Here is a 22,008-nt window from a genome sequence, read left to right as displayed (position 1 = left end):
CTCTCCACAGCCTTTGGAAGACAGAGCACAACCTGGCTGGCGCTGCCATCAGCGCAGCCCAAACACAGGCAGGGGAAGGAGAAGCAGGGGCTGTTTTGTGGCCATGCCCAAGAGAGACTGGAAGGGTGCCCTCCCTCTGGTCTCACTTGGGTGGCTTTCTGACTGGCTCTGAGGCAGGGGCTGCGATTCCTCAGTTGTGGGGACAGAGAACCGCAGCCGGGATCCCGGCGCTCCCTGACAGCGCTCGGGGCAGTCGGCACGGTGGCGCGTCCGAGTCTCGGCCACCGTGCTGCTGCTGCGCTTGCCCTTAGGCACACCCAAAGCTCCCTGTTAAGCCCTGATGGTCTCTGGTTCTGCCCTCTTCCTGACCCTGTGCAGGGATGGAGCATTGCTGTGCCTTTCAGGAAGCTGTTCTTGCAAGCTTCCAGCATTCCAAGCTCCTTTGCCTTCTGTGGATGCTTTCCATGGAATCCTTCACAGCTGGGTTCAGAGGATACTCGGGTTTGGTTCTTTGAAAATCCAGAGGCTTCAGGGTGCTCAGTAAGACCTTCAACTCCCCAGTGTTGTAGGATGGGACCTTCAGCACAGGCACCTTTCCAACCTGATGTGGCCTCAGCCATCTGTGTCTCTGCACAAAACACAGTGCAGAAGAGAACAGCAGCAGAGTCCTTTGTGTCTCTGCACTCTGGATTTGTGCTGCTTCAACTCCACAGAAATGCAGGTAAAGTGAAGAAGCCAAACTGTTTATTGATAAAAGGCGAAACAAAGGGATGAGCTAGGAGGGAATAAGGGGGGGGATGAGCAGGGTCTGAGGGCTGGGAGGGAAGGAGCTGTCAAAAGAGGTGGAGAGTGGAAGGAAAAACAGGGGATGGGCAGGATCTGAGGTCTAGAGGGAAGGAGCTAACTACAAACAGGCAGGGGTCTGAAGCCATGAGAACTGTGCTAAGCCTCAGCTATGACAGAGCTCCAGCGGCACTGAGAGGTCGCGTCCTCTTCAGTGTCTCTGGTGTGTTCTTGGGACACCGGTTCACTGGATTCAGAAGATGTCCCCAATTCTTCAGCTTTCTGGGGAAACGGGGCTTGATTTTGCAGGTTAGAGCATGATGGGCTGCTGTCTTGCCTCTGGGCTTGAAGGGCTGGAAGAGAGAGGAACAGAGCCATGGTCAGAGTGGGAATCCTAGGAGATCTTCCTGCCAGGGCCATCCCACCCAGAAGGAAAGAGGAGACACTGGGATCAGCCAGAAGGTGCTTGCCTTCTGAATCCCCCATGTGCCCTTGAAATTTGTCTGTGTTGCGTCCTCTCCAGCCCTCGTCACACAGGGAGCAAAGCCCTCCACAGCCGGGCCAGGGCACACAGCTCCCTGTCCAGGCAGTGCAGCTTCCCCCGCCAGTCCCTGCTGACAGCCCGCTGCCCTCACTCACCCATGGAGATGAGCTGGAGCTCTTCCTTCTGCCCCATCATGGGCACTCCGGCCACCTCTGAGAACACAGATCCTGTCAGGGCCCCAGCGGCACGGCTCCCTGCCGGCGGCGCTGCCGGCCCTGTGGCCACACGGCCTCCTGCCCCGGCAGGGCTCAGCCCGGGCCCTTGCCGCACGCTGCCGCCCCAGGGCACGGCTGCCAGAGGGCGGCGGCGGCCCCGGCTCGTGGCTCACCGATGAACCTGAGGGCCGCCTCTCGCAGGGACTCCTGTGGGCTCTCCAGGTACGGCAGGGCCCGGCGCAGGTGCTCGGCCGCTCGGCTCCTGTCGTCTGCCAGCTGCAGAGAGCGGCGGCAGGGAAGGGTCGGCGCGGGCTCGGCCCCTCGGCCGGGCTCTCGCCGCGCCCGGCCCCGGCCTCCCCTGCCCGCACAGCCCCGAGGCCCGGGCAGCAGCCGCCGGCGCCGGGCTCTGCAGCGGGCACAGGGCCGGGTGCTGCCCGGGGAGCCGCGGGGCCGCCCCGCAGCCCCGCTGGGCCGGGGCTCCACGGGCACCCGGCTCGGGGCCACCGGAGCCTGGAGAAGAGCCCGCGCGGCCCGGGGAAGGGAGCGGCGTGTGGGGTGCAGGCTGGAGCCCCTGGCTGCAGTACTGGGCAAAGGGCCACAGCTGCCAGCCACACACACTGAGCACCAGGAGCAGGGATATTCTCCAGGCTGAGACTCCGGCTTCTCAAGGTCGCCCTTACCTTACACTCGTCCATATTCAATGGATGTTCCTTCTTCAGTAGCTGCTCGAGATCCTTCCTCTTGAGGAACTTGGCCAAACAATGCAGCGTTTCCCGAGAGGCCTGGAGAGAAGCAGTGTTGCAGAGATGGCACCACAGCCAAAGGCACAGGACCTGCATCCCTGTGCTGAGGCCAGGAGGAGGCTGTGGCCTGGGAAGCATCAGGGCAGGAGGCAGCTGAGCCCCCTCCAGGGATGCACCAGCGTCACACAAAACTCACATTTGCCACGAGCTGGTTCACATCATGGCAGTAGATTAAAAGTGGGTACAGACTCTCGTTCACAATTATTTTCAGGTGCTTTTTTCCCTCATCCACTACTAACTCAATCACTTTACAGAAGAGGTCAATGGAGAGCAGTTGCACATAGCTATTGTCCTAGAGGAAAAGAAAAAACCTAAGCACCAATTACTCTTGGCCCACCAAGGCAAAGGCCTGAAAACACAGCACAAAGTTTCTGGGAAGAACCCTGTGTCTGTCACTCGGGTCACAGAACCTTACATTGTCAAAGAGCTCCAGGAGTGCCTCAGCCAGCTTTGGGGCAGTGATGCTCGATACCACGATGTCTTTGTTCTTGAACATATTAGTGAACACACCAAGGGTTATGGCAACCATCTCTCCATCTGCATCATCCAGCAGTTCCACAAAGCTTTGAGACAGACTACACATTCTTCTTGCCTGTGTGAAACAAATGGCTGTGCTGTGAAGCCATGAACAGCTGCACCACTAATGAGTGGGCACTGCAAGCGCAGCCTGCTACCGCAGGGCCCAGAGTCCAAAGGCCTGTTCCAAAGCACTCAGGCAGCTGAGGCAGCAGAGCTTGGAGCAGCTGCCACCACTCTTGAAGCCCAGTGGGACTGCTCTCCCCAGTGCAGCTTCAGCTGCTGACCCTTGCTCACCATCAAAGGATCCTGGCTGAGCACCATGAGGCCTCTGAGTGCCATGCGACGCCTCTGCCTGCACTTGCTGTGAAGGTACTTTGACATGACCCTCAGGACGCTGCCACCACATTTAATCAAGTCCAGGCATTCGAGGACCTGAAAGGCACAGGGCAGTGACACAGGGCCCGGCCGGCAGGAGCCCAGAACCGCACAGGGCCGGCCCCAGGCAGCAGCAGCACAGGGCACGGGCGCCGTCCCAGGCATGGGATGTGGCTACGAGAGGGCAGAGAGCTGGGAGGCCTTCAGGCTCACCTCAACAAGGAATGCCAGGAAAGGCAGATCCCAACCTGGCTTCTCTATGCTGAGCATGCGGATCAGGTGGATCGCAACGCGTGAACACAAAGGGATCAAGACACGGCGCATCTCCCTGTCAGGGGGAAAAAGATCCTGAGGTCGAGGGAGGAAACCTCTCCCAGGACTGACTCACAGATGTCTGGTCTTTCCACAGCATCCCTAGAGGGGATGTGGGCGCTTTGAGAGGCGGCCTCTTCTGGGCACCCTCCTCTCCAAGTTTTTCCAATCTCCTCAGCTGTCCCTCAGTGGTGAGGCCCTCTGGCCCATGAGCACAGGGAATGTCAGGGGCACCCTGAGCACAGGGACCGTGAGGGGCACCCTGAGCACAGGGCAGAAATGCTGGGGACAGCGGGGAGAAGGGGGTCTCACCTGGCCAGTAGACCCATGGCATAGTGCTGGGTATGAGCACAGAGCATCATGTCCCATCCACGCTTGCACTCCATAGCAATCACCTCATTGTCACACTGCAGCCGGCAGAGCAGGGATTTAATGGCTTGCACTGCAAACCTGTGTGCAGAGCAAAGCCAGGTCACACTGGGAGCACTGGCACTGGCACTGGCACTGGCCACAAGGACATGGGAAGGACACAAGGACGGAGACCTTTTGGGGTTTCTGGGAAGATGGTGTTCCTGCTGACATGCTCTCCAGAAGTGATGAACTTCCTGTGGCATCTGCTGGGTGGTGATGACAACATGGAAGAGCAGAGCCACAAACAGGCGGGAGGAATAAAGGATTATTGCCTCGTGGCACTCAGGCACCTGGACAATCACCCACACCACCAGAGTAGCCTGCAAAAGAAGCAGCCCAAGAGAGCACTCAGTGCTGAGGTGGCAGGGCCCCAGGGGAGAGACGCAGGGGGAGCAGCGGGCCTGGTGCCTCCGGAGCCTTGCCTTAGCCCAGGTTTCAGCCCAGTGCCTGAGGCAGGGGGAGGATGGAGAGCTGCTGGAAAGGACACCTGAGGGTGAGCAAAGGCCTGTTTCTGACACTCACAGCCAGGGCAAAAACATGTTTGTCGTCGCCATCAGAGGTGAACATGCAATACAGAGGCCAATCCTCCATCACGCAGAGCAGTGTTGGCAGCACCTTCTCCAGTGTGGGAACAGACGAGCCTATGGCTCTCCACATCATTGCAGCAGCTCTGTGCGATCAGAGCTCTGTGTCAGAGGCATCTCAATCACACTACCATGCCCTGTGCAGCTCTGGAGGCCAGGTGACAGAGCCCCAGTGCCATAAAGGGCAGGGAGGGAAAATGGCAGCAGGCTCGGGAAACAGAGGGGCCCGAGGGTCCTGGACCTCTCTGCCTGTCTGGCAGAGCCCATTGCACACGCCGTGCAGGGCGATGGCCCTAATGGCTGGTGAGCCCTGAGCTCTCAAGGCAGGCAGGACCCGTACCTGTCACACGTTGGGGCACAGCGCAGGAGGGTCAGCACCACGTCAGCTGGGTGCTCTTCAGCCAGCCTCACAATGTCAATTTGCATCCTGGCATCCATAGTGATGTGGGATGCTAGTCTCTGGTGAATATTCTTTACAATGGCTGGCACCTGTAGGAGGCATGAGGAAGACTTGGAGTGCCGTCCAAGGGAGCAAAATCCTTAGCTTACCTTCCCACAATACTGTAATGGATTCAAAGGCTGAGAGGGCCCAGTGCCTTGAGGGGACACACAGTCCTGGAAGTCCTCCAGCCCTTGCCCAAGGCTGCTTACCTGCTGCTGAGGAGAAACAGCACTCTCCTTGAAAAAATCCATACTGGGAGCATGAATCATGGTCGGAGTGGGCATGGTGTCAGTATTTTCAAGGCCTTGAGTCATTCTGCTGTCACTGTTTGTGATGGAAATGCCCTCAGTCATTTCCATGACAACAGCCTTCTCCTGGAGATCATTCAGTGCAGTGTCAAAATTTTCTGAGGGCGCAGTCAAATTTGTGTGGACATCAGGCTCTGCTGGGAACTTGGTCTGCCTGGAGTTAAGCTTGGCTGTGCCCTCAGGAGCAGTGGTGATGATATTTCTACGTCGATTGCGGATGAATTTTGTGAACATCTGCAGGAGAACAAAGTCAGGGATGTTCCATGGAGTCCTCCAAGCGTGGTGCTCGGCTGAGCAGTGACAGCAGGCCCAGCCCAGGCGGGGATGGCTGCAGGTACCTTCAGCGTCCTGCGGAAGCGGCCACGGGCAGGCTTCTGCTCTTGTGTGCGGTCTGTGGCTGCATCTGGTAAAGAGCGAGAGCAGCCAGAGCTGAGGGGCTGCGGGAGAGGCCGGAGAACATGGCCCAGCCCTGTCCTCCCCAGGCTGGGACAGCCCCAGGATGCCGCAGGGGATGCAGCAAGGGCGCTGCGAGGTTCAGGCCCAGCCCCTCTTCCATCCTGTCCCCGGGCATGTCCACAGCAGGTGGGAAAGGATGGGGCCAAGCCGGCTACAGCCAGCAGCCTTGTGACCCAGTTCTGCCACTCACTGTCCTCTGGTGGCTGGAACTGCTCCAGCTCTTCAGGCTGTTGTGCTCCAGAGTCTTTCTTTTTTTTTCCCCTGAAGACTTTGAAGAGGCCAAGGAATCTGCCTGCCATGCCACAGTGTGGTGTTGAGGGTGCCTTCTAGAGAGATGGCCCAGAAGAGCTCCGAGTCAACAAGTTCTCGAAGGCACCTGCAGAAGAGAACCCTTGGGTAGGCCACAGGTCACTAAGTCCTGTGGTCTGCCCTCGATGTCACCTGTAGGAATAATGCCTCGGAAAAGCTCCGGATCAGACAGGAACGAGTGTGCTGTGGGGTGGCTCCTCATGACACCGCTCTATCCTGTCCTGTCCCGTCACATGCTCCGAGCACTGTAGAGTGGCTGTGTCATCGCCACCACCTATGTCACCACATGTCACAAAGGGCTCTTTGACACCCCGTCCCATTCCATCCCATGGTGACCATGCTGCTGCACTATGTCACAAAGGGCCCTTACACACACTGCCACCTGCCCTGGGGCCGCTCCCAGCCCAGCCAAAGTGGCCCAGGTTGGAAGGAATCCCTCGCCCCAAGTGTCTAAGACAGCCCTGGGACAGGATCTTTTGGAACGGCTCAAACCATGGGCAAACACTGCCCTGCTCTGCGGGCTCAGGGCAGCAGAAGGAGCCCCCAGGGCTGCCAACACAGCTGCAGCAGGAAGGGCACGGGGCCTTGCACAGAAGCTGGCATGGCCTCCTTGGACCACGTCCCACCTGGTGGCCACCCTAAACCTGCGGGTGTGACACAGACAAGGAACATGTGGGCCAGGGCACAAGTGCTGCTCTGACCCCTGGAGCCAGGGGAACACTGAAATCTGCAGGTGTGGCAGAGTCCCCGCCCAAGCAGACCTGCCACCCCATGAGCTCAGGCAGCACTGGTGTCATCTGCTGCCCCAGAGACCTGTGCCCTGGGGGGCTTCTCTGCACAGGGCAGCCTAAGCCAATGTGCATTGAGGGCAGTGCACCTTCCTACAGGGGATGTTGGCAGGAGCACCTGGAGCAACTGCTGGCAACCCTTGGTCTCTGTCCAATGTTCTTACTCCATGCTGGAATTATTTTCTCATTGAAGTCATTCCACGCAGCATGAAAACATGAAGCACAGAAGAATGTGGCATTTAAGAATCCGCAATTCAGGAAAGCTCTATTTCCCATTGCTCAACTCAATGTGCCTCTGCTGTTCAGTCCTGGCACCCCGAGGTTCCTGCTATAGTCCATTTCGCTACCTTTATCTCACCCCATGTTCGGGTGCCAAAATGACTGCAGTGGCTTGACCCTGGCTGGGTGGCAACTGCCCACCCCATCACTTTACTACTCTCTTTCCCAATGGGATAGGGGAGAGAATAGGATGGGGAATGACCAGCACGGTGAGGTAAAGCAGTCTTATTACAGTAAAAGAAAGAAGTAAGCAGAGATCTGCATGTGCATGGGCTAAGGAGAAAAAAAGTCGTTCTGTACTTCCCATACTTCCCATGAGCAATGATGTTTGGACATCTTCTGGAAAGAAGGGCTTCAGCACAGGTTGTGGCTCCTCCAGAAGGCAAACACTGAAAATTCACAAATGCCCCCACTTCTTCCTCTCTCCCTTAGCTTAGATATCTGAGCTGTCATCACATGGTATGGAATATCTTTGTCTAATTTGGGTCAGTTGGCTTGGTTGTGTCCCCTCCCAGGACCTTGCCCACTCCCATCCCCTTTGATGGTGGAAAGCATGTGAGAGGGACAGTGCTGCTCAGCAGTAGCCAAAACACAGCTCTGGTATCAACTCCCGTCCAGCTACCAATGCAAAGCACAGCACTGTAAGAGCTGTGAACTTTACCTTGGTCAGAACCTGTACAGATGGTATGGAAAGGTTTGGATTCTGGGCTGTGAGTGTCCTTTTGCACCATAGGCTAGACCCTTCTGACAAAACCCATTCAACATCCAGCAGAATTGCATACTGGGCAGGAGGAAGAAATTCTAGAAAAAGGGGAACCTACCTCAACCCCTACACTGTCAGCTAAGGATATCTCTGCTGCTGCTGCTACAAAAACTGACTGCTTACCAACAAAACGCAGGTGTGCAGATGAAAAGATCCCAACCTCTGTAGAAATGATTGTTAATGCACTGAGACCTTTTCTGAGAGGGACCCCTGCTGTACTAGAGATAGTTTAGTGGGGAGACGGCACAAAGTCAGGAGAGATGTAGGACGCAGTGATACTTTGCACAGCCCGCAAACACTAAGAAAAACAATCCCTACCATGGGGAATGCTCCTACATGTCATGATGTCTCATTCACTGATGCCTCACATGAAGTATGTGCAAAGGTAAAGGTATAGAGCTGCTACTCTTGAAGCAGGAATGGAAATAGCAGAAGGAAACCAAATGGTAAATGGGTCAAGTGTGAGAAAGAAGCAAGCCTGACAGTGCAGAAGATTCCAGGGAAGCATGGAAGAAAGTAGATTACACACTGTCTGAGAACATTAAATAAACTTGCTGTGGTTTCACCCCTCGAGAGTCCCTCCATTCTTCCTCTTGCCATCATCACGCTTCACTCCTGACAAGCCAAGACCCACTGTATTGCCGTGGTGCCAGGGCTGGCCGAGGTTGGGAATACAGACACCGCTGCAGTGAGGTACATCCGCCAGTGGCTCTTGGCCAGTAAGTCTGATGAGCAAAGGTTGGACAAGACCCTGCTGGATCTCACCGAGGCAGAGCCTGTGGATGTGTTCATTACTCTCCTGGGTGTGGCCCCATTGTTTAACCAGGTATGGGGCTCATCTGCCCAGAGGGCTCAGGGCTCCCCAGCCCATCAACCCTGTACAGCCTGTCCCAGGTGTCTGACCAAAGGAGAACACCATGGCCCTCTGGCTACTCCCTTTCCCAGCACTGGCATGTCAGGCCCCGAGCCTGCTGCCATGCTCTCTCCCTGCCCCTCAAGGGCAAATACAAGAATTCATGTGTTAAAACATTATTCCCAAAGCTCAAATCTAGGGGTTGCGGGAATGGACATGTTTCTTCCCTTCCTGTGGCTCCAATGATTACAGTCAACTTATTCTCAATTTGCCCTTCCATACAGTTCAATACAGAATGTGTAAGTAAGAAGGGTAACCTTCTTTCCTTCTAAACATGAAGTCACCATGGGCTCCTTTAATCCTGGCTTTCCTTCACATAAGACCATGACTCCGGCTACGCTGTCCACTTGGGGCTGACCATTCTGGGTAAACCGGTTTGGGCACTCTTTTTCTAATGACTTTCTAATAAGTGCATTGATTTATTATTAGTTTTTCATGGCTTCTGCCAAAACTACTTCTATTACCGTTCTACTACGTCCTCGCCCTTGTCCTTGTAAAACTGCCAGAAGACTCTGTCCCTGTTTCTTAGCAGTCACTTTTTTCTCTATTGTTATTAACTTTAAGCCACCTCAAGTAGTTTGTCCAAATTTCTTAACTCTTGCCCCTCCTGCCTTAGGCCAGGCAGGGGCCAATTTTGACCGGGTCCAATGGGATACCGGGGTTACTGGTTTATCTTCATCTCTCCCACTACTGTCTGCTCCTTCTGCACCCTCCCCATGTCTCTTTATCACAGCTACATCTTGGATATTTCCCGGGGAAGGAAGGAGCAGGTGAAAACGACAGAGGAGGGTTCAGGGGGACAGGAGCAGGCGTCGGCAGGGGAAGGGGATAGCTCTGAGGAGAAGTATATTGGGTAGGTGTAAGCGGGGGAGAGGTAAGAGAATTAGGTGGGGCGAGACCAAGCTAAGTGGAACTCAATGCCGGGGGGGAGGGGGGGGCACTGGTGGGAACCGTGGGTCCCACTAACAAAGCTTCTAAATAATTTTATCCCCCCCTTTCCCAAACTGGCACTCAAAACCAAGTGTTCCACACAGTGCTTATCTTGGACACAAGCCAGGCACTGATTGTTTTCAGAGATCATTGTTTTTAACCCACACTCAGCCAGCCACTCTGGCTTTTCCTGTAAATAAAACAAATCACCATACATAACTTCATCCAATCTCCCCCTTGTTTGCAATACTCCATCAGTTGTGATATCAGATTCAGTTCCAAAGATCCATTCTCCAGCTACCTCTGATCATCAGGCAAAACATAACCAGGCCACCATGTATTGCAATAACCAATCAATTTATCCTTCCGTAATTCCTGACCGAAATTTTCATCTTTCCAGTGTGCTGCCAAGCACCCCAAAGGAGAAGTGGGTATGGAGGCATTGCCACCCATAACCCCCACTTTTAACCCTTTCAGCTTCTCCATATGTTACAGTACATAGGACCACTGATGCCGAACCTGCAGGGCTTTTGCCCTGTCTAACGGACGGCGCCTAGGCATTACCAGGAATTCCTTAGCCCAACCATGCACAGCTTTCACCACGTCTGACAGGCAGGCACCAGACCAGACCAGAATAAAGCACCTTACCTCTTCTCCAGGGGACGTGAGCGGCAGGGGGTCCGAGAATCCCTCGGTGCTGGCTGGAGCGTGATCGGGACGGGAGGTCCTCAGCAGCTCTCACAGGGTCCCACCTGGGTCGCCAAAATGTTAGCGAGGAAGACACATAATCAGGGAGAAATGATTACGTGGGTGCTTTATTAATGAGAGTTCTGGGAGCTGGGGTACAAACCCAAATCCAACTCCGACGAGGGTCCAAGAAGGCCCCAATATTATACCCCTCCATCACATAACTCTATGTTAATCATTAAACCTTTAAACCTACATTTTTCTATTGTATACATCCAAGCACGAATTTTTGTAAATATCTTCCTTTACGATTCTAGTTTGAAATAATAATCATGTCCAGCTACCAACAATCATTACAATGCAATCATCTATCTTATGATGATTAGGTACGGTTTCACCCGACCTACTTCATTTCCAAGTACAAGCAGTCCCAATCTTCTCCTTCTCCTTCCATCCCGATTACCCAGGCAGACTTATACATGATTTGGTTGGAACAATGGAAGCAACACTTGGTTGCGTGAAGCTGAGACTCTATTCCCAGCTTCTGTGGGAACAGAAATTATTAACCCTATACTAAAAAGGCCAGCCAGGATTCCCATTTATAGTACCTTGGGTCTGGGAGAAATCCTGATCCGTCTCGAAATCTAGGCGGCGGGAGGCCAGTCCCGGGCACAGCATCTTGGATACGAACGGTGGCCCTTTTCCCTGGGAAACTGAACTCACCCCCTCAGGTTCCCGATATCATTTTGCAAGATACAATTGGAACTCTCCGGCTAGCCAGGATTCCAGTTTGTGCTACCTTGGGGCTTGGAGAAATCCTGATCCGTCTCGAAATCTAGGCGGCGGAAGGCCGGTCCCGGGCACGGGGTCATGGATACGAATGGTGGCCCTTTTCCCTGGGGAACTGAACTCCCCCCTCCTGGTTCCTGATGTCATTTTGCAGGAGACATTTGGCCCTCCCAGGTCAGCCAGGATTCCCATGGGTGGTACATTGGGCCTGGGAGAAATCCTGATCCGTCTCGAAATCTAAGCCGCAGAAGGCCGGTCTCGGGCACGTGGTCCTGGATAGGAACGGTGGCCCTTTTCCCTGGGAAACTGAACTCACCCCCTCAGGTTCCTGATATTTTGCAAGATACATTTTGAATTCTCAGGCCAGCCAGGATTCCAATTTGTGGTACATTGGGGCTTGGAGAAATTCTGATCCGTCTCGAAATCTAGGCGGCGGGAGGCTGGTCCCGGGCACGTGCTCCTGGATACGAAAGGTGGCCCTTTTCCCTGGGAAACTGAACTGACACCCACAGGTTCCTGTTATCAATTTGCAAGATACAATTGGAACTCTCAGGCCAGCCAGGATTCCAATTTGTGGTACCTTGGAGCTCTGGGAGAAATCCTGATCCGTCTCGAAATCTAGGCGGCGGAAGGCTGATCCCGGGCACAGCGTCTTGGGTAGGAACGGTGGCCCTTTTCCCTGGGAAACCGAACTGGACCCCCAGATTCCTGGTGTCATTTTGCAGAAGACATTTGGCACTCTCAGGCCAGCCAGGATTCCAATTTGTGGTACCTTGGGTCTGGGAGAAATCCTTATCCGTCTTGAATTCTAGCCGGCGGAAGGTTTGTTTCCACACAGGGTGTTGGATACGAACGGTGGCCCTTTTCCCTGAGAAAATAAACGCAGCGCCAGGGGCTAGAGCTGTAGTACCGCTCTCTGCCTACACGGTGGCAGGGCTGCAGTACCGCACTGTGCCCACACGGTGGCAGCACGGCCGCTCAGCCCTTGCAGCGGCACGAGGCAAAAAAGCGCCGGTCCCAAAATTCCCTTCCAACATACTCTCGAATAAATGGCCCAAAAGCCCCACCCCCGCAACCGCAAAACCTGGCCATCAACCAAAGAAACCTGTAGTTTAGGCTATATTTCAATATTTTTCATTTATCATTTTCCTATTTTATCATGACCCTGTGTCTTTTGTATTTCTATCTATGTGTATTATCATACATATGAAGTGTATTATAATGCAATATGTATTATATTTGCTCATATTATTAATATAATTTTGTATTTTTTATTTCTTCTTTGTTTTTGTTAGTTATGTTTTTCTATCTTTTTACTTATTTTTTAAATCAGTGTTTAAAATATTTAATTAGAATTAAATGAGCTTGGGTTTCTAAGGGGTCAAGCTGTTATTTTAATTTAAATAATATTGACATACATTTTAAATAATTGACATCTATTGTAATTTGACATATTTTTAAATAATCTCAATTCTGTCAAGGTGTCCAGTGGAGGTGGAGGTCATTTTTCCACTTCTTACTTGCCAAAAGTCAAACTTTCACGTCCTTGGGAAAGAAAGAATTTAGGGGAAAAAAGGAACAAAGAAGACACGAAAAATTAAAATGAACCAACAATCTATAAACTAAGAAATACAGGGTCAGGATATATCTGGGGCAGGAGAAAATGTGGGGCAGAGATCTGTGGGGAGAAAAATGGGGTCTGAGAAATCTGTGGGTCACGGAACATCATTCCCACACATTACCTGCTCCACAGATCACAAACTGTGTCCCACATCCTCAGCCCCCTCTTCCTGCCCCACATCTTGACCACATAGGTCTCTGCCCCACACCTTATTGACCTAGAGATTTATCTGCCCCACAGATTTTCTGACCCCATTTTTCTCTCCCCAGCTCTGCCCCACACAGCCCCTGGATATTGTCTTAAAAATGAAGTTTTAAATTTAGTAAAGATTAAGTTTTGCTGCTAAGAATTAAGGAGATGGCCTGTTGATGTTACTGCTTTAACCTTCTGACATTACAGGGTATTTGCACCATAAATTCATTACTAAAGCAGCTAACATTAAAATAAGACTCCCTTAAAATAAAGGTGGCCCAAAAAAAAGCCTCAAAAATCAAGATATAAGCTGCACAGCTAGTTACCAAAAAAAAAAAAAAAAGAGAGCTGTCCTTAGTGTGTGTAATTTGACAGTCCCTCATGCTTTCAGTAGCTCACCAAAGGTGCCTGATACTGCCCATTCCTTGTGACAGCACTTCCTTTCCTTTGGAATCTTCCACCTCCGTCAAGAGTAAAGAGGGAGCTGGAGAACAAGCCAGCCGGGCTGCTGTCCGTCCTTTACCAGCAGTCCTGGTTAAGTGGACAAGTCCAAGCTGAGCACAGATGTGCAAATGGAACTGCCATGAGCAGGAAGGGTCGGTGGGAAGGATGATCCAGGAACCGTAGGCCCGGCAGCCTGAGCTTGCTACCAGGGAAGGCCTTGGAGCACATCCTCCTGAGTGCCATCCCACGGCATGTGCAGGGAACCAGGGGGTCTGCTGGAGGGTGGGAAAGCCCTGCGGAGGGATGGGGACAGCTGGGGGTCCTGGCGGGGTGTTGAGCTGGGGTTGGTGTTGGTGGGTATGTTGGGGAAGGAGTTGTCGGGAAGGTGAGAGGTCTAGGCTGGAATTTAAGCCAGTTTGAAGGCACAGCTTTGGTTACGGGTGAAAGAATAGTTGGGCCTTTTCTGTTAGAGTTCCTGCTTCTCCTGCAGCAAAGGAGATGAGAAAGCTGTATTTTATTGGCCACTTTGATATCTGTAGCAGGGGGAGGATTAGCCCTTTTGCAATCGACTCATTTGTTTGGGCTACTTTTGTAACATTGAGTGGACTTTCATTGCTTGAGAGCTTTTATTCCGCAAGAGAATTAGGTTCTTATCATCTCTGCACAGAAGAAAGATTGAAGCCAAAGCAAGGCCTTTCTTTTGCCTCTGTGTAGTCCTATGTTTTGTGAAGTGACATTCAATGGATGACCTTAAGGCAAATGCGTTGCTGCTTTGAGATGGGAAGGAAACTTCCAAATCTATCAGGTTCTCAGGCCATTCCCATTAATTTAGGAAGTCTGAAACTTTTTGGGACTACTTGAGTCTGGCAACGGAAAGAAAAGCTTTCCTGAAATGAGGATTCTTAAATGCCAGATCTTTCTATGCCTTTGCTGCGAAGGTAATCTTGTGCTGCAGGAAATCACTCCAATGAGAAAACAAGAGACCAAGGGTTGCCAGCAGTTGCTCCAGGTGCTCCTGCCAACATCCCCTGTAGGAAGGTGCACTGCCCTCAATGCACATTGGCTTAGGCTGCCCTGTGGCAGAGAAGCCCCCCAGGGCACAGGTCTCTGGGGCACCAGATGACACCAGTGCTGCCCGAGCTCATGGGGTGGCAGGTCTGCTTGGGCGGGGACTCTGCCACACCTGCAGATTCCAGTGTTCCTCTGGCCCCAGGGGTCAGAGCAGCACTCGTGCCCTGGCCCACACGTTCCTTGTCTGTGTCACACCCACAGGTTTAGGGTGGCCACCAGGTGGGACGTGGCCCAAGGAGGCTGTGCCAGCTTCTGTGCAAGGCCCCGTGCCCTTCCTGCTGCGGCTGTGTTGGCAGCCCTGGGGGCTCCTTCTGCTGCCCTGAGCCCGCAGAGCAGGGCAGCGTTTGCCCATGGTTTGAGCCGTTCCAAAAGATCCTGTCCCAGGGCTGTCTTAGACACTTGGGGCGAGGGATTCCTTCCAACCTGGGCCACTTTGGCTGGGCTGGGAGCGGCCCCAGGGCAGGTGGTGGTGTGTCTACGGGCCCTTTGTGACATGCTGGAGCAGCGTGGTCATCATAGCATGGACTGGGACAGGGTCCCAAAGAGCCATTTGTGACATGTGGTGACATAGGTGCTTGCGGTGACGTAGCCACACCACAGTGCTCGGAGCACGGGACGGGACAGGATAGGATAGAGCAGTGATGCGAGGAGCCCCCTCATAGTGCAGTTGTCCATTACTGATTCCAAGTTTTTCCTTGACCTTACTGCTGCAGGTGACCTCAAGGCTGGACCATAGGACTTGGTGACCTGTAGCCTTGTCAAGACTTCTCTTCTGCAGGTGCTCTCAAGGGCAGACTGTGTGGTTTGGACTTAGAGTTCTTCCAAGGCCTTTTTTTTTGCAGGTGCCTGGAACGCCAGATTTTGGGATGGCGGAGAAACGCCAGGGCCTCTTCAGGAGGAATAAGAACAAAGGGTCTTCAGCTGCCTCAGCAAAACAGCCTAAAGGGGCACCAGAGTCCCAGCCAGTGCAGGACGGTGAGTGGCAGAGCTGGACCACAGTTCTTATGGCTGCAGTCAGCTTGGCCCCATCCTCTTCCACCTGCTGTGGACATATCCCTGGACAGGATGGAAGAGAGGCTGGGCTGCTCCTCACAGCAGCCATTCTCCATTCCCTACTCCATCCCGGGGCTGTCCCAGTATGGGGAGCACTGGGTGGGCTGTGTTCTCCAGCCTCTCCTGCAGCCCCTCAGCTCTGGCTGCTCTTGCTCTTTGCCACATGCAGGGAAGAAGCAGACACAAGAACAGGATGGTGGCCAATCCCACAGAACACGGAAGGTACCTGCAGCCATCCCCACCTGGGCTGGGCCTGCTGTCACTGCTTAGCCAATGATGGCACCTGAAGCACTCCACAGAACATGTCTCTCTTCCCTGCACTTCTGTAGATGTTTCCAAAGTTCTTGCGGCCTGGAAAGACCAGCAATGATACAGAGGGTGCAGACAAATTGAGTTCCAGGCCAACTGATGTCAGCACAGCATCAATTGAATGCGCAGAAATGTCTAACTACGTAGTGAAGGCAGACCAGGTAACAAATGAGGCGAGGTCAGACACCTAAATGACTCAGGTTATAAGAAACACCGACACTATCTCCACTTTAACTGTCATTTATGCTCAAAATCTATTATTCACGGATAATCCTGTTCCTTATCATAAGTAATAAGCAGACAATGCCCATGTCAGGAGGCCTCTCAAGATCATGCAGTCATCAAGCCATGTCTGCTTGGCTACCACAGCCTCTGAGGCCAGCATAATGTGGCAGGAAGGGAAGCACTTCTTGGGGGAATCAGCAGAATCTCCTCCCTCAGGGAACACTCCAAATTTTCCCAATGCCTCTTTCAGGTGCCAGCCATGGTGAGGATCATGCATGAGAGACTTGGATCCTCTGAGACTGCTGACGTCAGGCTATTCATGAACATTCTGAGGATGGCAGATGAACACCCTGCTGGTGTGGTGCTGACCCTCCTGCGCTGTGCCCCAACGTGTGACAGGTACGGGTCCTGCCTGCCTTGAGAGCTCAGGGCTCACCAGCCATTAGGGCCATCACCCTGCACGGCCTGTGCAATGGGCTCTGCCAGACAGGCAGAGAGGTCCAGGACCCTCGGGCCCCTCTGTTTCCCGAGCCTGCTGCCATGCTCCCTCCCTGCCCTTCAGGGCACTGGGGCTCTCTCACCTGGCCTCCAGAGCTGCACAGGGCATGGTAGTGTGACTGAGATGCCCATGACACAGAGCTCTGATCCCACAGAGCTGCTGCAACAATGTGGAGAACCATAGCCTCATCGAGTCCCACAGTAGAGAAGGTGCTGCCAACACTGCTCAGTGTGATGGAGGATTGGCCTCTGCACAGCATGTTTACCTCTGATGGGGACGACACGGATGTCTTTGCCCTGGCTGTGAGTTTTTGGGCCTTTGCTTGCCCCCAGGTGTCCTCTCCAGCAGCTCTCCATCCTCCCCCTGCTTCAGGCACTGGGCTGAAACCTGGGCTAAGGGCAGGCTCAAGGGGCCCCAGGCCCGCTGCTCCCCCTGCATCTCTCCCCTGGGACCCTGCCACAAGGACACCTTGGAAGTGAGTCGTCTCTTGGGCTGCTTCTTTTGCAGGCAACTCTGGTGGTGTGGGTGATTATCCGGGTGCCCAAGTGCCGTGACGCAATGCACAGTAATGCCCCTCACCTGCTTGTAGCTCTGTTAGTTCAAATTTTTGACAGCACAGTGCATGGTTCTGAGGAGGTTGATGCCTTTTGGAGGCAATGCCAGGAAGAACACCACCTTGACACAAACCCCAGCAGGTATTCTATCCCAGTTCTCCCATCCATCCCATATCCCCAGGGTAGGAGCCAGAGATCACACCATGACCTGAGTTTGTTCTGCATACAGATTTGCAGTGCAGACCATGAAGGCTCTGCTCTGCCGACTGCGGTGTGACAATGTGGTCATGGAAATGGGACGCAAGCATGGCTGGGACACGCTGCTCTGTGCTGACACCCAGCACTATGCCGTGGGTCTACTGGCCAGGTGAGGCCCCCTTCACCCCTCTGTCCCCAGCATTTGTGCTCTGTGCTCAGGGTGGCCCCCCCCCCAGTGCCTGTGCTCATGGGCCAGAGAGCCTCATCACTAAGGGATGGCCGAGCAGACTAGAAAAGGCTGGGTGCCCAGGAAAGCCCACCTCCCAAAATGCCCACATGCCCTCCAGAGATGCTAGGGAAAGACCAGACATCTATGAGTCAGTCCTGGGAAAGGATTTCTGCCCCCACCTCAGGCTCTTTGTGCTTTTTTCCCCTGAAAGGAAGATGCGCCATGACGTGACCCCCTTGTGTTCCCGCGTTGCGTGCCACCTGCTTGGGCTACTCAGCACAGTGGGGCATCGCTGGGATCTGCCTTTCCTGGCATTCCTTGTTGAGGTGAGCCTGAAGGCCAGCACTGCCTGGCTGAGCTGCCTCCCAGCTCTCTGCCCTTTCATAGCCACATCCCGTGCCTGGGACGGCGCCCGTGCCCTGTGCTGCTGCTGCCTGGGGCCAGCCCTGTGCGGTTCCGGGCTCCTGCCAGCCAGGCCCTGTGTCACTGCCCTGTGCCTTTCAGGTCCTCGAGTGCCTGGACTTGAGGGAATGTAGTGACAGTGTTCTAGAGATGATGTCCAGGTACCTGCAGAGCGAGTGCAGAGAGAGGCGGCGCCTGGCACTCAGAGGCCTCTTGGTGCTCATCAAGGAGCCCTCCATGGTGAGAAGGGAGCAGCAGCTGAAGCTGCACTGGGGAGAGCAGCCCCGTGGGCTGGCTGGCCTTCAGGAGCTGAGGCAGCTGCTCCAAGCTCTCCTGCCTCAGCTGCCTGAGTGCTTTGGGACAGGTCTTTGGCCTCTGGGCCCCGCGGCAGCAGGCTGGGCTTGCAGTGCCAGAGCACTGCTGTTGGTGGTGCAGCTGTTCATGGCTTCACAGCACAGCCTTTTGTTCCACACAGGCAAGAAGAATGGGTATATTGTCTCAACGGCTTGTGGATGTGCTGAGTGATGCAGATGCAGAGGTGGTCAGGCTGTCCCTCTCTGTCTTCATGAATGTGCTCCAGTATAAGGATATCCTCGTATCCAGCACCACTGCTCCAAAGCTGGCCGAGGCACTCCTACTGCTCTTTGATCATGTAAGGCTCTGTGCCCCCAGCCATGGGCACTGGCTGCTCCCCAGAAACTTTGTGCTGTGTGGCTTTTTAGGCTTTTTCTCAGGTGGGCCTTGAGAAGCTTCTGCTGAGGTCTTTTCTTCTTCCTTTACTCCAGGACAACAGCCATGTGCAGCTGCTATCCATTCAACTTTTTGGAGAGGTGATGGACTTGGTAGTAGATCAGGGAAAAAAGCCACTGAAGAGAATTGTGGGCCAGAGCCTGCTCCCTCTCTACTTGCACTGCCATGAGGAGAACCAGCGTGTGGCAAATGTGAGATTTTCTGTGATGCTGGTGCATCCCTTGGGAAGGGACTGGGCTGACTCCTACCATGGTGGCGTTTTGCAGGCTGCAGCCTCCTCCTGGCCTTGCCACAGGGACGAGAGACCTGTGCCCTGGGCTGTGGTGCTATCTCTGCATCTCTGCTGCTCTCCAGGCTTCTATGGACACACTGCTTCATGCAACCAGGTTCCTGAAGAAGAGAGGTCTGAAGCAGGCGGTTAAAAATGAGAACCTGATGAAGTTTGGCAAATGCCTGGTAAGGATGGCCTGGAGAAACCCCAGCCTCAGCCTGGAGAAGCTCCCTGCCCCTGGTGCTCAGTGTGTGTGGCTGGCAGCTGTGGCCCTTTGCCCAGTACTGCAGCCAGGGGCTCCGGCCCGCGCCCCACACGCCGCTCCCTTCCCCGGGCCGCGCGGGCTCTTCTCCAGGCTCCGGTGGCCCCGAGCCGGGTGCCCGTGGAGCCCCGGCCCAGCGGGGCTGCGGGGCGGCCCCGCGGCTCCCCGGGCAGCACCCGGCGCTGTGCCCGCTGCAGAGCCCGGCGCCGGCGGCTGCTGCCCGGGCCTCGGGGCTGTGCGGGCAGGGGAGGCCGGGGCCGGGTGCGGCGAGAGCCCGGCCGAGGGGCCGAGCCCGCGCCGACCCTTCCCTGCTGCCGCTCTCTGCAGCTGGCAGACGACAGGAGCCGAGCGGCCGAGCACCTGCGCCGGGCCCTGCCGTACCTGGAGAGCCCACAGGAGTCCCTGCGAGAGGCGGCCCTCAGGTTCATCGGTGAGCCACGGGCCCGGGCTCCCTCCCCGGCCCGCCGCAGCTCGGCCCCCGCCCCGACCCCGGCCGCTGCCCTGGCTGCGGCGGCGGCCGGGCCCGGCGCCGTGGAGCCCCGCCTGGCCTCGGGGCCGCCGCCGCCCTCTGGCAGCCGTGCCCTGGGGCGGCAGCGTGCGGCAAGGGCCCGGGCTGAGCCCTGCCGGGGCAGGAGGCCGTGTGGCCACAGGGCCGGCAGCGCCGCCGGCAGGGAGCCGTGCCGCTGCGGCCCTGACAGGCTCTGTGTTCCCAGGGATGGCCGGGCGGTACCTGAGAGGGCAGCCAGGAGAGCTTCACGTTCTCAGTCAGGGTGAGTGAGGGCAGCGGGCTGTCGGCGGGGGCTGACAGGAGGAACTGCTGTCCCTGGCCCGGCTGTGGAGGGCATTGCTCGCTGTGTGGACCCAGGATGTCGTGGGCAGAGCACAGAGAGATTTCAGGGTCGCAGGCGAGGATATTCGTGGCCAGCACCTTCCAGCTGATCCTGTTGGCCCCTCCTCTCTTGTCGCCATGAGGAGAGCTGGGAGGGATGGCTTTAGCAGGGCAGTCTCTGAGTGTCCTTGCAGGTCTGAGCTCTGACCATGGTAGTTCATCTGTCTTCCAGCTCTTGAAGCCATGAGCAAAGATGACAGCCCATCCTCCACTAACTTGGAAATTCAAGCAATTTTTGGACAAAGATGTGCAGAACTAAGGTCATCTACTGGATTTGGAGAACCAGTGTCCCAAGAACAGTACCCGGAGCCAGTGAAGAGAACAACACCGCTTGGTGTCACTCCAGGCACGGCTGATGCCGGGCACAGCTGAGCCTGTGGGAAGCTCCCATAACTTTTGCCTTCTCCCTCCCCGTTGAGAGCTCCCTCCCTGCAGCCCTCAGATCCTGCCCATCCCCCCTTTTTTTGCCCCCATCTCATCCCTTCCCTTCCCATTCCATTAATAAACAGTTTTGGTTTCTCCCCCTTACCTGGATCTCTGTGGAGCTGAAGCGGCACAAATCCAGAGTGCTGGAACACACAGGCCCCTGCACCATGTTTTGTGCAGAGACACAGAGGAATGAGGGCAGATCAGGCTGGAAAGGTCCCTGTGCTAAAGGTCCAGTTCCACACACCACTGTGGAGTTGAAAATCTTGCTGAGCACCCTGAAGCCCCTGGACTCTGGAAGAGCCAACCTGAGTATGGTCTGAACCCGGCTGTGAGGGATTCCGTGGCAAGCATCCACAGACGGCAAAGAAGCTTGGAATGCTGGAAGCTTGCAAGAACAGCTTCCTGAAAGCACAGCAATGCTCCATCCCTGCACAGGGTCAGGAAGAGGGCAGAACCAGAGACCATCAGGGCTGAACAGGGAGCTTTGAGTGTGCCTAGGGGCAAGCGCAGCAGCAGCACGGTGCCCGAGACTCGGACGCGCCACCGTGCCGAATGCCCCGAGCGCTGTCAGGCAGCGCCGGGATCCCGGCTGCGGTTCTCTGTCCCCACAACTGAGGAATCGCAGCCCCTGCCTCAGAGCCAGTCAGAAAGGCACCCAAGTGAGACCAGAGGGAGGGCACCCTTCCAGTCTCTCTTGGGCATGGCCACAAAACAGCCCCTGCTTCTCCTTCCCCTGCCTGTGTTTGGGCTGCGCTGATGGCAGCGCCAGCCAGGTTGTGCTCTGTCTTCCAAAGGCTGTGGAGAGCGGGCGTGAAAAGTGCTGTGTGCACAGCGGAGAGTCCTGGAATGTGCTGGCAAGAGTGTCCTGTGGGAACAGGGCTCTGATCTCTGGCCGGGAACAGCCTGGTTTTGCTGCTGTGACGGCAGGCAGGAGTTGGGGCAGATGAGGAGGCAGGGGGCAGCTTGTGTTTGTAGAGGGCCTGTAGCTGCACGTCTGAACCTCCACCTGGAATCACACTAGGGGGAATCCGAGCTAGAGCTGGAGTGCCTGTCCAGAAAGGACCAGAAGGAATTCAGCCTTGCCAGGGTTTCTTAAGGCTGTATTGGTGTTCCCCAGGGAAGCTCCCAATCTGGGGAATGCCTCTGGGGGAAAGGGGTTTATTTCTCAAGGAAAGCGCTTTCCAAGGAGCTCCCAGTGAGAAAGGTACAAGTGTCCCCCTTTAGCTCTCTGTGGTCTTTTCAGGCCTGGAGGCCCATTGCACTTGGCAGATGGGCAAGGGAAGGGAGAAAGCTGTGAAGAGCAGGTTTGGAATCCACCTGGATCTGTGAAGATTTAATCATCATAGAATCAAGGAATAATTTGTGTTCAATGGGACCTTAACTATCATCTACTTCCACTGCCTTTCATGGGCAGGGATGCCTTCCACTAGATAACGTTACTTCCAGCCTGGTTGTGAACA

The 22,008-nt window shown here is 55.0% G+C and overlaps 2 protein-coding genes and 1 long non-coding RNA gene across 4 annotated transcripts; 1 reads left to right on the top strand and 2 right to left on the bottom strand.

Annotated features, from left to right (window-relative positions):
* Positions 1-722: 722 nt before the first annotated feature.
* On the bottom strand, positions 723-7,152 carry LOC136363799 (maestro heat-like repeat family member 5). The gene is made up of 15 exons (XM_066323280.1): positions 7,148-7,152; positions 5,989-6,068; positions 5,575-5,639; positions 5,138-5,470; positions 4,827-4,975; positions 4,425-4,572; positions 3,804-4,222; positions 3,393-3,507; positions 3,099-3,236; positions 2,701-2,877; positions 2,422-2,577; positions 2,163-2,264; positions 1,598-1,758; positions 1,423-1,517; positions 723-1,136 (listed from the first exon to the last, which is right to left on the bottom strand). Exons 1-15 carry the CDS (start codon positions 7,150-7,152, stop codon positions 943-945), a joined length of 2,337 nt encoding a protein of 778 aa, XP_066179377.1. The 3' UTR covers positions 723-942.
* A 3,974-nt stretch (positions 7,153-11,126) lies between these two features.
* Positions 11,127-11,912, bottom strand: LOC136363816 (uncharacterized). 2 transcript variants are annotated; one of them, XR_010744051.1, is made up of 2 exons: positions 11,540-11,912; positions 11,127-11,456 (listed from the first exon to the last, which is right to left on the bottom strand). It is a non-coding gene; the product is annotated as an uncharacterized lncRNA (long non-coding RNA). The 2 variants fall into 2 exon arrangements; XR_010744052.1 differs by having other exon boundaries at positions 11,127-11,448.
* Positions 11,913-15,344: 3,432 nt separating this feature from the next.
* On the top strand, positions 15,345-20,577 carry LOC136363798 (maestro heat-like repeat-containing protein family member 7). The gene is made up of 15 exons (XM_066323279.1): positions 15,345-15,453; positions 15,701-15,753; positions 16,316-16,464; positions 16,719-16,866; positions 17,072-17,300; positions 17,332-17,485; positions 17,757-17,871; positions 18,050-18,187; positions 18,423-18,599; positions 18,733-18,888; positions 19,052-19,153; positions 19,558-19,689; positions 19,806-19,825; positions 19,906-20,000; positions 20,292-20,577. The coding sequence occupies exons 1-15, from the start codon at positions 15,345-15,347 to the stop codon at positions 20,489-20,491; spliced, it is 1,977 nt and encodes a 658-aa protein (XP_066179376.1). The 3' UTR covers positions 20,492-20,577.
* The last annotated feature ends 1,431 nt before the right edge of the window (positions 20,578-22,008 follow it).

The sequence above is a fragment of the Sylvia atricapilla genome, chromosome 7 (genome assembly GCF_009819655.1).
Source record: "Sylvia atricapilla isolate bSylAtr1 chromosome 7, bSylAtr1.pri, whole genome shotgun sequence".
Taxonomy (NCBI): domain Eukaryota; kingdom Metazoa; phylum Chordata; class Aves; order Passeriformes; family Sylviidae; genus Sylvia; species Sylvia atricapilla.
Note: the sequence above shows the minus strand (reverse complement) of the source record. Positions and strands in the feature narration are given on the sequence as shown.

Coding starts and splice junctions, on each gene's coding strand:
- LOC136363798 (XM_066323279.1), top strand. CDS start 15,345: ATGGCGGAGAAACGCCAGGGCCTCTTCAGGAGGAATAAGAACAAAGGG. Junction 18,188..18,422: donor TCATCAAGGAGCCCTCCATG/GTGAGAAGGGAG, acceptor TGTTCCACACAG/GCAAGAAGAATGGGTATATT. Junction 19,690..19,805: donor GGGCCCGGGCTCCCTCCCCG/GCCCGCCGCAGC, acceptor GCCCTCTGGCAG/CCGTGCCCTGGGGCGGCAGC.
- LOC136363799 (XM_066323280.1), bottom strand. Junction 2,265..2,421: donor TGAACCAGCTCGTGGCAAAT/GTGAGTTTTGTG, acceptor GCTTCTCTCCAG/GCCTCTCGGGAAACGCTGCA. Junction 1,759..2,162: donor TGAATATGGACGAGTGTAAG/GTAAGGGCGACC, acceptor CGCTCTCTGCAG/CTGGCAGACGACAGGAGCCG.